General features: G+C 46.2%; 1 protein-coding gene across 7 annotated transcripts in view; it reads left to right on the top strand.

The window, feature by feature from the left end:
• Positions 1-57: 57 nt before the first annotated feature.
• The window catches only part of UBE3B (ubiquitin protein ligase E3B), a 56595-nt gene continuing 40239 nt past the window's right edge, over positions 58-16413 (top strand). The window contains exons 1-11 of one of the 7 annotated variants that reach the window (XM_007490426.3): positions 58-211; positions 2016-2124; positions 5011-5116; positions 6743-7031; positions 7886-8055; positions 8970-9090; positions 11013-11069; positions 12216-12320; positions 12891-12987; positions 15079-15164; positions 16159-16241. In XM_007490426.3, the coding sequence (XP_007490488.1) occupies positions 7023-7031; positions 7886-8055; positions 8970-9090; positions 11013-11069; positions 12216-12320; positions 12891-12987; positions 15079-15164; positions 16159-16241 (728 nt within the window). In that variant the 5' untranslated portion in view covers positions 58-211; positions 2016-2124; positions 5011-5116; positions 6743-7022. Of the gene's footprint in view, positions 246-333; positions 353-563; positions 694-2015; positions 2125-5010; positions 5117-6742; positions 7032-7885; positions 8056-8969; positions 9091-11012; positions 11070-12215; positions 12321-12890; positions 12988-15078; positions 15165-16158; positions 16242-16413 lie in introns of those variants that run through there. The other 6 variants (XM_007490427.3, XM_056821597.1, XM_056821596.1 and 3 more) reach the window with 6 other exon arrangements.

The following is a 16413-nucleotide window of genomic DNA, read 5'->3' as shown; positions in this document are numbered from 1 at the left end:
GCCCCGCACAGTGCTCCTTGCTCAAGCCTCCGCCGCGCGCTCACTTCCGGCCCCTCCTCGGAACGTCTGTGCAGCGGCTCCGCATTTCTCCACGGAACGCCGAAGCGGACAGCCCCGGGGAAGGATGGCGGCGCGGCCTCGGCCGCTGTCAGGACCCCGGCGGAGCGCGGGGGGATTGGGCTGAAGCGGCCCCGGCCCCGACCCCGTGCGGGTAAAAGCGAGCGGCGAGGATGCGCGTGGCCTGGGTCCGAAGCAGGGCAGGGCGGCGGGAGCGCGCGCGAATTGGGGGAGGGGAGGCGCGTCGTCGTCGTCGTTGTTGTCGTTGTTGTCGTTGTCGCCGTCGCGCCCCGAGGTCAGCCAGAGCCCTCAGCCTGGGGCCTGAAGGGCCTCGACGTCGTCAGTTCCTTCCCCCCCTCCCCCGTGTTACATCTGGGGAAACTGAGGCCAAGAATAGGCTACTTGCGCGGGGCTGGGATCTGGGGCTCCCAGCTGTGTGGCGCCCCCACCCCCATACAGGCACTCTCATTCATTAATTCTTTTATCCATCGAGCCCCGCGCTCGCTTCTTTTGTGCAGGTGCCGGGCTGTCAAGTCCACGAGCATTTAATGAGCGCCTACTGTGTGCCGGGCCTCACTCCCAACCGTCCCCCAACCATCCCCCAGAAGAGGGAGGGGCCACCAGCCCAGGGTGGGGGTGAGCCTCTCCTCATCCCCTCAAAGCCTGTGAAATCAGCTCCGTGACGCCCCCCCCCCCTGTCTGTCTGTAGTTCTTATTTGTAATAATAACTTTAATAATAAGGCCTTCGGTCTTAGAATCGTTTCCAAGAGCAGTGAGGGCTATACAATGTGGATTAAATGCCTTGGCCAGGGTCACACAGTTAGACCATCTCTGAGGTCATATTAGAACCCAGGGTCTTCCATCCATCCCTAGGTCTGACTGCTCCCTCACTGTTCCCCCTCTTTACCTTTTTTGTGTCCTGGACCCCTCTAGCTGTCTGGTAAGGTCTGGAACCTTTTTTCAGAATCATTTTTAATGACATAAAATAAAGCATGTAAGATTATAGAAGAAACATTAATTTGAAATATGGATATTAATACATATGTATATATATAAGGTGAGGGTTTATATATATATAAACCCTCACCTTCCATTTTAGAATCAATACTGTGTATAGGTTCCATGACAGAAGAGTGGTAAGGAATTAATGGGGATTAAGTGACCCAGGGTCACATAGCTAGGCAGTGTCTGAGGCTGGATTTGAACCCAGGACCTCCCATGTCCAGGCCTGGTTATCCACTGAACCACCTAGCTTCCCCCTCAGGAATTCTTTCATTAAGATCTTCAGTGGAAGGAACTCCCTCCCTCCTCTTCTGGATAGCTTTTCATTGTTCAGGAAGTTTTTCTTTACCTCAAACCTAACTTTACCAGTTTGTAACTTCTACCCTCATTCTACTCATTGGGTTCTTCTCCCAAGTAAAGGGGGAAGGGAAGGTTGTATTGTATATCCCCTGTTATAAGCCCAGTCTATTAAACAATCATTAGCTCATTTGATCCTCAGATGACTGTACTTCCTACCTGTACCTCCTTAGGATCAGTTGAGATACTGTAATGCTTTACAAACATTAAAATGCTCTATAAATGTCAGTTACAAGCTTCAATACTATTATCTCCATTTTGCAGTTGAGAAAACTGAGCCTAACGGAGGTTAATTGACTTGCACAGGGTCACCCAGCTGGTGTCTGTGACCAGATTTGAAGCTTTCCTGATTTCAAGCCCAGAGCGCTATGCTTGGAGCCACCTCACTGAAGGTTTTTCAGATAGTTGTGGTCAGCCTCTTTTCTTCAGGCTAAACCTCTTTACTTCCTTCATTAGTGGCCTATACTGTCCTTGTGGCCTTCCTCCAGACTGTCTCCAGCTTATCAGTGCCCTGCAGAACTTTGAATGCTCAGAGTTGAATACAGCACCCCGGATGTGGTCTGTTAATAATCCTCCCCTTATTTGGCTTCTGTTCCCAGCCTTCCCTTAGTTCATTGAAGGCCAGTGTCCCAGAACTCTAAGCTGAGAGATGATCTAGCCCAGTCTTCTTGGACAGAAGAGGGTCCTGACTCCAAGAGAGGACATCAGGTATCTGAGGTCTGGCGGGTGGGGGCAATGCTGGGATTCGCACTCTGCTTGTCTTACTCCAAGTCTATGGTCTTTCTCTGTAGCTAGCCAGGCCTAGGACCCAGGGCTCCCAGACTCTGATCAGGGGCAGACTGCCTTTCCTACCCAAGAGACTGCAACTTGGGGTCAGCACTTGATTTGGCCTCATTGTTGTCTCATCTTTGTGTGTTTCCCTAATTAGAACATGAGCATGTTCAAAACCAGGCCTTTGATTATATTTAGGTGGCCCAGGAGTAGGCCATTCAGTGAATGAACAAAGAAGCATTAGGTGCCACCTGCTGTGTGCCAGACCCTGCCCTGGGCACTGGGGGGAAAGAACAAGCAAATGAGTCAACAATACCTGTCTTACTGATTGAGTGTTTTAAATGCTCACTGATTGCTCCAAATCTATGAACCTGTTACCCATGCCTGCCCTCCCAAACTACCTTGTAATTAACTGCTTTGCAGGTACCACTATTTGTTGTTATCTATGTTTATGGAATTATCTCCTAATGTTCGAATGTAAGGAGGCAGCTAGGTAGCACAGTGGATAGAATTCCAGGCCTAGAATTGGGACCTGGGTTAAAATCTGGCTTCAGTTACTTTCTAGCAGTGTGACCCTGGGCAAGTCACTTAATCCTGATTGCCCAGCCCTTGTTGCTCTTCTGTCATAGAATTGATACTAGGACTGAAGGTACAGATTTTTTAAAAAATGTCAGGATGGAGGCTTTCTAGTAAAAGTTGTTTCATTCTTTGTCGTTTTATTCCCTTGTATCCCCAATGCTGGGCACAGTGTCTGAGACATAGTTGGTGCTTAAATGCTTCTCAGTTGATCAATTGAACCATAGGCAGATCACTATACCTGTATGAACCTTGCTTTCCTCATTTATGAAATGAGAAAATAATGCCACTGGTTAGTACCTCCTGAGAGTGATTGATAGGCTCCACTGAGATAATATAATGCCATCAAAAGCTATGTAAATGTCAGTTACCGATTTCAGACTTGTCACACAGTAGGTGCTTAATCAATGCCTCTTGATGGATTATTTTTTTAAATTATATTTTAACCACTTACACACAGAAACAACTTTTTAAAACGTATTTTCTGACTTTTCCATCTCTCCCTTCCTTCCCTTCCCCCTCTCTGAGGCAGCAAGCAATAAGTTGTAAATTGTACATGTGCTATCATTCAATACACATTTCCATATTTCCCATGTTGTAAAAGAAGACTCATCTCCCACATTCAAGAAAAAACTCCTGAAGGAAATAAAGTGAGAAATGGTTTACTTGGATCTGCATTTAGACTCCCTCCTTTGATTGGTGGATTTTCTATGAAAGCCCCTTGGAGAAGATGAGCTTTGTCTTGGCGAGGGATACAATTTAGATACCTTTCTCTTCCCCCTATCCTGAGGATGGAAAAGGGTGAATTCTGGGCAGAAGGCCAGCTTGATAAGAAAAGCGTTGGGGCTCTGGCTGGGCTTTTTCTCAAAGCAGTTAGCTAGCTGGCTTCAAAAGCTCCAGGCTCAAATGGCAGCCCTTGTGGATGTGATATGCAGCTATAGGTATGAACTCAGATCTGTGGGGACAGGAGAGTTTGTCAAGGCTTCCTCATCTTCCTTGATAGGCTCACTATTTTATTCATTCTGCTCTCCCAGCCCTCATGAATCCTGGGATACCCATTCTCACATGGACCCTTTTCCTGTTTCTCCCAGTTGCAGGTCATAAACCCTTTCTGTAAACCTTGTCAGGCCTTTGATTTGATTTAGTTTTTATTGATTCAATCTTCTTTTTCAGGCTCTCCTATCTGATGAGCCTTCCTTTGTAACAAAAGAGGGACAGTTAGGTGGCACAGAGGACAGGGTGCCAGATAGGAGGTCCTGGGTTCAAATGTGGCTTTTTTAGACTCTTCCTAGCTGGGTGACCCCAGGCAAGTCACTTCACCCCCATTGCCTAGCCCTTACTACTCTTCTGCCTTGGAACAGATATATAGTATCAATTCAAAGACAGAAGGTGAGGAGAAAGAAAAGGAGAAAGAAAGGAAGAAAAGCCGTCCTGCCAAATATTGGTTCCCTTTCAATCAGAAATGCTGGTGAAAGCTCACCTTCACATTTATCCAAAGAGGTTAACGAAAAGAATGTTGGGAGGTTTCTTTATAGCCTCAGTCGTAAGATTGAGTCATTGTGGGGGTGTCACTGAGAAGAATGTTGGGGCTTAGCCCTAGAGAAATGAGATGTTGAAGCATGATGTCCGGACTCTTGGTGGAAAGGTGGGGACTTGGAGAGTGAGATGTTGCCTTTTGTTTTGTTTTGTTTTGCTTCATTTTTCTTTTCTACAAGGGAAGGCTCAGGGATATTGGATATAGGAAATTCTCATGCTACAAAAAAAGGCATAAAAAAACTGGATTGAGACTCAGGACACCTGGGTTGTCTCCTGCCTTTTGACACTCCCTAGCTACCTGACCTTGGATAAGTCACTCTGGAGCCTATTTCCTTTTCTTGGGGATAATAACCTATTACTATTTAGAGAGACAGATCTTTCTATAGATTAGGAAACTGCTGCCTTGGGAGATAAAGTCACCAGCCCCTGGCCAGATGAATGAAGTTTTCTTTCTTTTTTTAAACCTTTACCTTCCCTCTTAGTAAGATAGAAGGCCTGGTACTCTATCCACTGTTTTACCGAACTACCCCTTCTGACACCTTTTCCACTGACCCATGTGCTATCTATCTCTCTCCCAGAGTTGGGGGTGTGGGAGGAGGGAGAAGAGACTATAGAAGCTCTGTAGAAATGGGATTTCTTGGTTGATCCAGAAATAACACTTCATTAGTTGAATTCAGTCAGTCATTTGGACTTTTTTTCTGGTTTCTTTAGTCTGAGAAGACAGAATCCAAATAAAGAGAGATGCTGCCTTAAGTTTCAAGTGGAGCGTGTGGTCTAATGAGTATCTGGTGTTTCTGCAGGAAAAGCAAATCCTCAGGTGAGTCTTTCACTGGGTGGGAACAAGCCAACCAATCAAAAGCCAGGGCTGGGCTTTCCCAGCCAACTCCTACCATCTTATCTCCTGGGTTCAGCTAGATTTAATATTGATGGCTGCAATTTAAGACTCCCTCGAAGAAACAAACCTGGTGAATTAGCTTTTTTAAGAAAGCACACAAAGCAAAGAAAAGAAAGATAGGATGAAGTTATTTACTGTAAAGTAAATTATGGGTTTGGTTTTTTTCTTCGAGTGCTATTTGGTTCAAGGTTAAAGGAAAACCTTCCAGCTGTTGACTTAGAAAAAACCCAGAACTATTAAATAGTCAGAAAAATCACTCTTTAATTAAGGAAAGGGGGTTCAGTGTAATAGTTGGCCTCCACACAGAGCTGTGCCACACACAGAGTCTGAGGATTGAACTCTGCTCTGCTCGCTCTGGACACTGACCCCTGGGAGAACCAACCATGCTAGATTGGCTCCCCAAGGAGCCATTAAAGTTGGAGAGCTTAAATGCCTTTCTAGGTGAAACTGAGGGGCTGAGGACGAGAGGGCCAGTAGATTGACTTTACCATGATAACAAAGGAAAATGAGGAGTTCCAGACCAGAACCACAGTGAGGGGCCTATGCTTTACCATGGACACAAAAGGGAAAGACCCAGCCCAGGGCTGGGCCACCAGGATAAAGGACTTTGGCCTAAAGAGAGAAACCATTGGGACTAAAGAAATACTTAACATCTGATGGCATTAGCCCTCCCCACCTAAACTACTTCAAGGTCTATTGTTAGTCTGGAAAGTAGGACTTTCCCTCAGGGAGGAACTTTCATGTGACAGGGTCAAACCTGGGGCTTCACCTTTAAGCTAAGTAAACTGGGGATCATTTAATCTTTCTAGGCTACCAAGTTTGGGGTTTCTAGATTCCATGTTGACACAGGAAACAAACTTATTTGACCATGGGATGATCTTGTTTTTCAGTATGTTAAGTTCTCAGCAGCTTTGACTTTGTCAATTTGTTGTGTTTTTTTCTCATTTCTGTTCCTCTTTAAATTAGTCAAATAACTGAGCTAGAAAACTAATGGAAAGGAAGCAGCTAGGTGGATCAGTGGATAGAGAGCCAAAACAGGAAGTCCTGGGTTCAAATCTGTCCTCAGAGACTTCCTAGCCGTGAGATCCTGGACAAGTCATGTAGCCCCCAATTGCCTAGTGTTACCACCCTTCTGCCTTGTGGTCAATACTTAGTATCAATTCTAAGACAGAAGATAAGGATTTAAAAAAAAAAGTTTTAGAAAGAAGTCTGGAGAAAATTGAGAGTAGATAAGGAAGCCCATGGGTGCTAAGATTGCAGTTAGAGCACCTGGGCTCAAATCTTCTCTGTTTGACCTCCAACCTCCCGGGGCTTCAGTTTTTTTCTGTAGAACAATCTCTGCTTCTCTCAGTACACAGGAGGGATCTATACACACTCTCGGCCATTTCCCAGGACTTGTTGGCTTTGCTTAAATGCTTTCTTTGGTGTAAGAAAAGGTGAGGGGGTAGGGGTGGGAAAGGAGTGTGTTTAAAAAGAAAAAAGTCATCAAGAAAGCAGTAAAAACTAAACCAAGCTCAACTTGACTTAGACTTTTACCTTGTCAACTAGGGAAAAGAAAAGAAATAACTCCGACCAGGCTCCCTTCCTGCTTTGTTGCCCTCACTATGAGCTGTCAAGAGAGGACATGCCTTTTGTGTGCATTGTGATGGGTAACTGAATTTACGAGCATCTGAAGAAGTGATCTCCACCTGGGAAGATGAGTTACTATCCCTGTAAAGGGCTGCTAGCACTGGCCTGGCTTTTCATGATGCTGATGGGAGTAATTCACAGTGACAGCTTATCTTGAGGCTTTCAAAACGCCACCCTTATGACAACCTTTGGGAGCTAGATGGTACAAGTATGATCCCCATTTTATATATGGACAAAGTAAGGCTCCTAAGAAGTGGCTGAGGTAGAATTTGAACCCAGAGCCCCAATGTTATATCTACTACATTGGGCTGACTCTACAACCTTTAAAGAATAAGGATATCCCCCAAAATTTTAGGCTACAATGGGCATAGAGATCCCTTGGATCAGGGCAGTGTGGAACGGTGTAGTCAGAACTCTGACACTTAGCCACTGGGGACAACAAAAGGCAAAAGCCTTTGGCTCCTTGGACCAGCCTTTCCTCATCTATAAAATGGTGGCCAGAGCTGGACTTGATGGCCTTTGAGGTCCCTTCCTGCCCTGAGTCTGTGATCTTATGAACCTTGAGGGCCTCTCCCAACTTGATGCTTCTGTGTGTTCAGGTAAATAAGACTGGAATCAGAAGGTTTTGAGCTGGAGGGAGCCCTAGTAATCAGCTGGCTTAAGTGCCTCTTTTTACAAATGAGGAAACTTGGGCCAGGGGAGGGAAAGGAACCAGCCAAGGTCACTCTGCTAGTAATTTGAACCCAGGTCTTCCCAAACCCAACTTGCCTCTACCTCTCTCATCTTTTATGAAACAAAGGTCACCTGAATCTCAGTACAACATGGAAAGAACAGGGACCATAGTTGGAAACTAGCCAGTCTGTGACCTCCACCTTGGCCTTCTGCCCCAGGTGCCAGTATCACCTCAGGCTGGTTCCTGGAGCACTGAAGACATTTGCTGCTTCAAGCTTATTGGTTTCTTGCTGTCCCTGGACTCTGTGCCACCCTGTGCTCACAGCTGCAACACACTTGGTAGGATCACCCGTAACAGTGTTTTTGTTTTTATCTTTGTTTCATGAAAAGTTTGCGAAAATGTTCGGCACATCTCAGTCTTCCAGAGCCCAGTTCCTGGACAAAGCTCGTCAGGCAAGGGAGGAGAGACGGGGGCAAAAGGAGAAGGAGCGAGCTGCTGTACAAATACAGGCCGTTGTCCGGAGCTTTCTCTGTAGATGTCGCTTACAGAATGACATTAGGTGGGTATAACATTGCCATCAACAACCTTTACCCAACCCCTCTCACAAGAACATTTTGCTTTTGGTACCAATGAATAGGAAATGGTAGTTTTTCCCTGCCTCCACCTAAGTCCCTTTACATAGCTCTTAGGGAACTAAAGGCCATCACTCTTCAAATTAAAATTAGCTCAAGAGACTGTACAGAGGTAAGAAATACCAGTTTATTGAATATATATCCATTCATTGGTTAGGCCAGCATCATAACCAATAAAATGACATATAGGTGGTCATTGACCCTCTTGAATACCTAGGTTAGGCAGCTCAAAAGAATTCTGTAAGAATTTTAGGTGCTCATTATTCTGCCCCTCCCTTGAACATCCCAAAACATTTTTAATTGGTAAATGGCTAATTTAGAGGTGGCCCCTTGGCCTTTCCCCACACCAGTAGATGGGTAGGTGAAGGTTTGCACTGAAACCAAAAAAGAATTCTCATCCCATTTACTTGTTAACCAACATTTTTTGAGATTCCTAAGGATAAAGAAAATACAAAAAGCAGTAGACTGAATAGAATCTCTGGCCCAGATTCCAGACACAGGAATAGATAGCGATTCTCTTAATATACAGGAACTGGGGCCTTTCCACTCCAAGGCCCTGACATAAGATTGAATATAGGATATGAAAAATAAATCTTCTCATATTACCCCATCCTTCCAAAGTAGACTTGGGGAGTAGGTCCGACCAAGTGGGTCCAACCAAGTCAGAGAGCCCTTAAGTGTAGACTTCTGTCATCTCAGGATCTGGCCCCTGGACATTGAATCTTTGGCCACAGTTATTCCGAGTTCTCTGACCAAGCCATAGAAAGGGGATGTCCTCAGCAATCTTCCTGCTGGCCATAGGGATGGTGGTTAAAGGTCCTCTGTTCTTTTCCTTTCCTAGGAAAGAGATTGATGATTTTTTTGATGAAACAGATCCTGGACCCAGTAAAAGAAGTGCACTTTGTCTTTTTAAGATTGGCCGGAAGCTGTTGTTCATATTCCAGGCTAGCGAGGATGAATTGGTAAGGTGGCCTCCTACCTGGCTGGCTGGCCCCGGGCCTAACTGAGATGGGCATCTCTGTGACGGAGACACTGAGCAGAACTAGCAAGTGGTTGGAAAGCTGGGATTGCTGTTCTGTCCTCATCCTGCCCACGGTTCACAGCCTTGGCATCCCACCCCCAGCCCCTTCCTGGCCCTCGTTTCCCATATCCTTGACCTTTCCCTCCACCACCCTGATTCAGGCCTTCATTAGCTTTCCATGACATTATTTCAAAGGTCTGATTGTTCTCTCTGAATTGAGGCCCTCCCTCCTCCAGATCATCCTCGTCCATAAGACCCAGCTTGGTTCCCCTAGCTGCTGTTGCTTCCCCACAAATACATTTCAATTTATCTATTATGTGTGTGTGTACATATATGTGTATGCACCATATGGCTGTGCATGTGTATGTATATACACACATAGTACATAATTTATGTTCTTATGTTTTATATCATAGTTCTATATAATCATGTCACATTACATTATCTGTGTGCCATATGATACGTATATTTCTATTATGTAATTATTTAATATATATACAGCTTATGTTAACAGTTAAGTGCCTGATACACTCTAGCCTGCTAAGTGTTGGGATGTAGAGAAAGGCCAAAGATAGTCCCTGCTGTCAAAGAGCTCATTCTGTTGGGAGAGATAGCATGAAAACAACTATATACAAAGAGATTAGAGAGATCCAGGGAAGGCAGGACCCTTAAGGGGAATTGGGAAGGGCTTCTTGCAGAGCATGGGATTTGAGCTGGAACTTAGAGGAAGCCAGGAGGCAGAGAGGGGGAAGAGTATTCTAGATAAGGAGGAAGATCCACCTATGGAGACTGAGAAGGAGCAGTCAGACAGGTAGGAGAACCAGTGGAGTGCCAGCAGTGTCACAACCCAGCAACAAGAGAGTGTCGGTAAGAGGGTGAGTGACAGGGCAGCAGCTTCAGAGAAGTTGAGAATGATCCTTTAGAAAGGGCCATTAGGGGGCAGCTGGGTAGCTCAGTGGATTGAGAGCCAGGCCTAGAGATGGGAGGTCCTGGGTTCAAGTCTGGATTCAGACACTTCCCAGTTGTGTGACCCTGGGCAAGTCACTTGACCCCCATTGCCTAGCCCTTACCACTCTTCTGCCTTGGAGCCAATACACAGTATTGACTCTAAGACGGAAGGTGAGGGTTTTAAAAAAAAAAAGAAAGGGCCATTAGGTTGGATGATTACAAGATTGTTGCGGGGCAGCCAGGTGGCTCAGTGAATAGAGATGAGCGGTCCTAGATTCAAATCTGTTTTCAGACCCATCCTGACTGGGTGACCCTGGATACGTCCCTTACCTCCCATTGCCTAGCCCTTACTGCTCTTCTCCCTTGGAACATTACCTAGTATTGATTCTAAGACAGAAAGTATGGATTTTTTTTAAAAAGAGTGATCATTGGTATTGGTGGATATCTATTTATGTGTCCATGCTCTTTCCTTTTCCTGGAATACAGTGCTCCTAAGGGCAGGGCCTTCCATTTTTGTCTTTGTATCCCCAGTGCCTAGGACAGGACCTGCCATATCCGAGGCAGTCAATAGATGCTTGTTGGGAAAAGTGGTCTCCATGCTGGTAGGCCAGCATTGATAATGACTGCCTAATGCTTCTCTTATGTGTCAAGAAGGAGGGCACCATTGAAGGCTTGGCTTGTCCCTGGCATCGTACTGGTCGTTAGAGCTGGCTAAGGGTGAAGCAGACCCCTGGGCTCCTCTTTTCTGTTAGCCCTGACACTCAGGAATTGGATAAGCCTGTCACTTTGTCCACAGCCCTTTGGTAGCTTTTCATTCGATGAACACCTGAAGGAATCAAGCTTTTGTGAGAGTGGGATTAGGAGTGAATCGTTGCTGCTCCGCAGTTTGTGACCTGTCCTGCTTGCTCTTTGCAGAGGTTTGGAATGCTGTGTCGCTGCATCTTAGACAGCATGAATGAGAATGACCCTAAGGTGAGTAGCGAGAGACCGAAGTGAGCCTCTCAGCCATCTCTTGAGCACTCTGGCGGACCTGGTGTTTTCTTCCCAAAGGCTTGCTGAGGTTAGCGATGATAACCCTGGTAGCGGCATCTCTGTGGCTGCTAGAGGGTCACAGAGGACATTCTAGGCTCCAGAGAGACTCCAGAGTTCTCATTCGGGCTCTGCCTGGCCTCTGGCCTCTCTTCTCCTGGCCCTCAGTTTGAATGCGGTGATCCTGGAGGGCCCTTCTAGCCCGAAATGGAGGATACTTTGATGTCATAATCACAGATCACTGATTTGAGTTGGGAGTGACCCTGATTCTGGAGTGAACAAAACCACGGCCCAGCATTGACCTATTCCCATTTGTACAAAGACATGGTGGCTCCCAGAAAAGGCATGGTCACAAGCTGCCGTGGCATCCTGATTCTAAATCCAAGGCACTCGCCACTCACCTGGGCTGCCTGGTTAGGGCTCAGGGATCTGAGAGAAGGTAGTTGGGCCCTGAAAACTCCTCACTTCATTCATTCATTTCAGTGCTTTGTTTTATTTGGCCCAGAATGGAGCCTGAGATAAGCATGGCCCATGAGGACATTAGCATTATTTAATACACTTAGCTCTGCTGTGTGATTTCTGTCCGCCTCTTCCAAAGTCCTGTGCCAAGTGGCCTTCACTTAGGATTTTCCTTTAGAGCTAACAAAAGAAATATGAACGAGAGAGGAACGATTCTGTAGTCTCTTGACAATGGAGGCAGTATGGTACAGTGGATAGAGACTTGGACCTATAGCCAGGAAGACTTGGCTTCCAGTCCAGCCTCTGACGATTTCAAGCTGTGTGAACATGGGCAGGTCACTATCCATTGGGCCTCATCTGAGATATGGGGATGACCATACCTGTAGCTCCTTCCTTCCAGGGCTCTTAGGAGGATCAAATGAGAGACTATTTCCAAATGTCTCATCCTACCACAGAGACCCTTCTGGGCCACTTAGTTAATCCAGGCCTTTTCCCCTAGAGGTGATTTGGTCCTTGGAGTCAATGCTGAGGTCAAAGCCTCTGCCAGGGCCTGGGCCCCTAGCTTCAGGGCTGAACAAAGCTAGAATGCTGGCTGGCAGCAGTACCATAGGGGCTCACTTGTGTTCACAGCTCTGGTACGTGTCCTTGGCACTTAATAAAGAGCTTACTGTCCTCTGGATCAAGCAGATTAAAGATATCCTGTGGATTTGCTGCAAGTTTCTGAAGTACCTCAAGGTAAGAGCGCTCATCATTCCCACTTAACATGTCACTTCCAGGTTTGTTAAATACCCAGAAACTCAGAATGTTGCTTCAGGAGGGTAGCAGACCAAAGCAAACCCTACAGGCCCAGGGAGTGACCTGAGGTGGGATGGGGAGATTGGGGGGCTCTTCTCCAGGACCCAGAGTGTTGGCCCTCTATCTGGGTCCTCTTCAGACACTGCCAAAATCTCATGTTTGCTTTTTATTCCCTCTGGGGTCATTTGAAGTGGCCGTGCTCTGGAATATGAGTCCTCTGAGGTCCCATCATGACAAGAAGGGGAGCCTGAGTTCTCAGGGGCCAAAAGGTAGCAGAGTATGTCAGTATTTGGGGGGAGGGCATGATGGTCACTCACCTGCTAGGATTCTATGCCCAAGAGGCTTTTCTGAAATATTTAACTACAGAGTGAAAAAGATGAAGGAAGAAGTCTGCCTGGGCCTAGTTACTGGTGATGCTGAGTTCAGGAGTCTGCTCAGCATAGCTGGTATACAGAGGGGGCGGCACTGGGAGCCAATCTTTCTCAATTCGATTGCTTCTGTTGTCCCCAGCCTGACATCTTACAAGACGCTAAACTGATCTCACTCTACCTCACCTTCCTTGTTAACTTCACAGACACATCAACATGGAAAATCGTCAAAGGAAAAGGTAGGAGGCCCTTTGTTAACCTTCACTCAGCTCTGCATAGGTTTCCGCATTAGAAAGAGACAGATTGATTCTCCATCCAAAGCCACATGAGGACCTGTTGCAAACTGTCAATCCCATTTATAAGCACGAATTCAATCTTTAATAAACTCCACCATCTGAAAGATATTTAGGAAGTACCCACTTATCTCTGTTTCAGCTTTAATGTTTGGAGACCCTTCCTGAGATTAATTGGGCTGCCTGGGGAGGCAGTGGGCAGAAGTGTCCAGGCAGAGGCCAGAAGCCCATTGGTCAGGGGTACTCTAGAGGACACTCTTGGTCAGGTGTGGGTTAGCCCAGCTATTGTTGGAGCATTTTTTAGGCCCCAGAGTCCATACTCCAGGGCAGTCTGAAAGCTTGTTTGCCTCTTTTGAGCTGATGTTTAATGGGTGATTTCTTTCGACTCATCCTAGAATGAAGTGCTGGCAGGGACCTTAGAACTCAGCTAGTTCACTTACCCCATTTGACAAAGAAAACTGAGGCCCAGAGACATATCTGTCAACTGGCCTCCAAGTAGTAAAGAGACCCTAATTGGGGGGCACTGCACCAAATTATCAGTGTGATTCTCTTCCAAACATTCTAAGAAATGTCAGCCTTGCGGGGAGTTTTAAGAAATCCTAGAACAGCAAAGAAATGTTTGGGCTGTAAAGGTTGCATTCTGTGGGGGCAGATAGGTGACTCAGTGGATGGAGATTCAGGCATAAAGATGAGAGGTCCTGGGTTCCAATATGGCCTCAGACACTGCCTAGCTGTGTCACCCTGGGCAAGTCACTTAACCTTCATTGCCTAGCACTTCCTGCTCTTCTGCCTTGGAACTGATACACAGTATTAATTCTAAGATGGAAGGTGAGGGTGTAAAAATGAAAACAAAATACATTTCCATATCAGTGGATTAAAAGATCCCTGACACCACTTGGACTCAATGATGCCACTCCTGATGCCCATCCCTGTCTTTAACAAAACAGTTTCATCTCAAAATCAACCCAAAAGGGAAAATGAGTTACAGATGCTTCAGTTTTTCCTGGGCATGTGGTCAAAACTGATTCTGTGGCTGTCATGAATGAAGTAGCCAAAACAGCCTCGGACTTGGAGTCCTAGACCCAGGTTTGCATCTTAGCTTTGCCCTTTATAGAATGGAAAGTTGCAAGGGACCTTAGGCCATCTAGCTCATCTCAAGCTCCCCAAGAATCACCATATGACACTTCCAACAACTGGCCTTTTAGCTTCTGCTTGGATGAAGTCTTCTGAGAGATTGCCTAGGCCGCTTTTGGATAACTCATCCTGTCAGAAAGTGTTTTTTATTTTTTAAACATCAAAAATAAATTTCCCAGGGCACCTTGGTGGCTCAGTGGATGTCAGGCCTAGAGAGAATGGAAGTCCTGGGTTCCAATCTGGCCTCAGGTACTTCCTAGTTATGTGACCCTGGACAAGTCATTTAACCCTTATTGCCTAGCCCTTACTGTTCTTCTGCCTTGTAACCAATTGGAATACAATATTGATTATAAAACAGAAGGTAAGGGTTTTTAAAAAAAATCCTAAATTTACCTCTTTGTTCTTTTCTTTAGGGTCAAGAGCAGGTTACGTCCCTCTACCACTGATAGCTTTTGAGATACCTGGAGACACCTATCATGCCTTCATACACTCACACTTGGCCCCTGAGCCTTTCACCACATTCTGGATTAACCATTGGTGTCCAGACTTGAACACTGTATGGGGGTATAGGCCAACTGAGGCACCCTGAAGACCAGAGAAACCTTGCTTCTCTACTTTGTTTGTCTCATCCTGCTCACAATTCCTTTTGAGCTTTCAGACTCTACCTTCCTGGGTCTTTCTCAAACTCCTCTTGTACTTGTGAAGGTGATCTCTTAAACCCAAGTAGCAGCCTGTGATTAGTAGTATGGTGACCGTGGGCCTCTCTTTTTATGCCTTAGATTCCTAATCTGTCAAATGAAAGGACATGATGCTGCCTAAAGTTTGCTTCCAACTCTAAGGTGCTATGACCTGTACTGAGTCCTGTATGACTTGTGATTTTTCTTAGACCTCATATTCTTTCAGGGGAGTCCCTTCGGCCTACCATGAACCATCTCTGTGCAAATATAATGGGTCACCTCAATGAGAATGGATTGTATTCTGTTCTACAGGTGGGTTGTTCTAGAACCTGATATTTTCCTGTACCCATGTTGGTGAACCTCTGGCATGTGTGCCGGAGGGGGCTGTTCTTCTCCGTCTCCACACATGCCTGAAGGCATCTCTGTCATCATCTGCCCCTTTGCCTAGCAGCCCAGTGGGAACGCTTCCTCTCTCCCCTGTCTGGAGTAAGGGGGTAACTCAGATGTGGTGTAAGGATTGCAGATAGGACACTCAGTCTTTAAAAGATTCACCATCCCTGCCCTGTACCCTGAGACACTTGAGGGTGCACCTCTAGGTTTGAAGTGATTATCCTGGGGGCTTTGCTAAAGGGAGCATATTTAGGCAGAGAACACTGAGCTAATTATTTACTAAGGTCCTCCTTTCTCTCCCCTCAGCCTTTTTAGTGATTGTATTTAGCATGAGTGGAGGTGATACTTTCTTATTGAATCATCCCCCCTGCCACCAGTTGAAGCCTAAAGTTGGTTGCTATTGAGGGGTCCTATTCCCTTTGATGGAATCAGGGGAATCCCCCTTTTTACCTGGGTCCTGGCACTTGTCATGCCAAGTTAGTTGATCAAGCAACCTGTTTAGCTCTGTGATCCTGAAGTTTGTAGACCTATTGTGCCTCAGTGTCATGCTTTTACCTTGGAGGAACTGTTTGTTAGAGAATGACAGATTAGGAAATGAGGGAGAGGAGGAAAATGTGCCTGGGTGGAAGGGGGGGAAGGTCCTTGCTGGAGAGGGAACCTCACCAGCCCAAATGCAGGCTTCCTGCTCCATCTCCTGGACCAGCCCAGGCAGTAGTAGCCCCATGGTGCAGGAGGTGCTGTCAGCTGCAGCCTTAGCCTGAAAATGGAGGGGTTTTGTGAACCCTGAATCCTCCTGAAAGTCTATAGAGGGCTGTCATATCCCATCTTTTTGGCATGAGTTCTCTTATCACCTAAAAATGGTGTTTTCAGGTGGTAAAATCAGAACCCTTTTGACAAAGGGCTTTTTTTCTTTCAGATCCTGTTAAGAAATGGCCTGGCAAGGTCTAGACCATCCCTGACAAAAGGCATGTTAGCTGCAAGCTTTATTCTGGCTTTGCGGTGAGTCATCTACGATGCAGTCAGTGAATGCATGATGCAGTCCCAGGGGCCTGGCAAAGCCTGTCTGAGTGAATGTGCCCACCTGTTGTGGGGCTTTCCCTCAGTTCTGCCCAACAATCCGGTCTGAAACTGCTGTCCAAAGCTTGATGGACCTCATTGGCTGGAGGGAGTC

The sequence above is a fragment of the Monodelphis domestica genome, chromosome 3, assembly GCF_027887165.1.
Source record: "Monodelphis domestica isolate mMonDom1 chromosome 3, mMonDom1.pri, whole genome shotgun sequence".
NCBI lineage: Eukaryota > Metazoa > Chordata > Mammalia > Didelphimorphia > Didelphidae > Monodelphis > Monodelphis domestica.
Note: the sequence above shows the minus strand (reverse complement) of the source record. Positions and strands in the feature narration are given on the sequence as shown.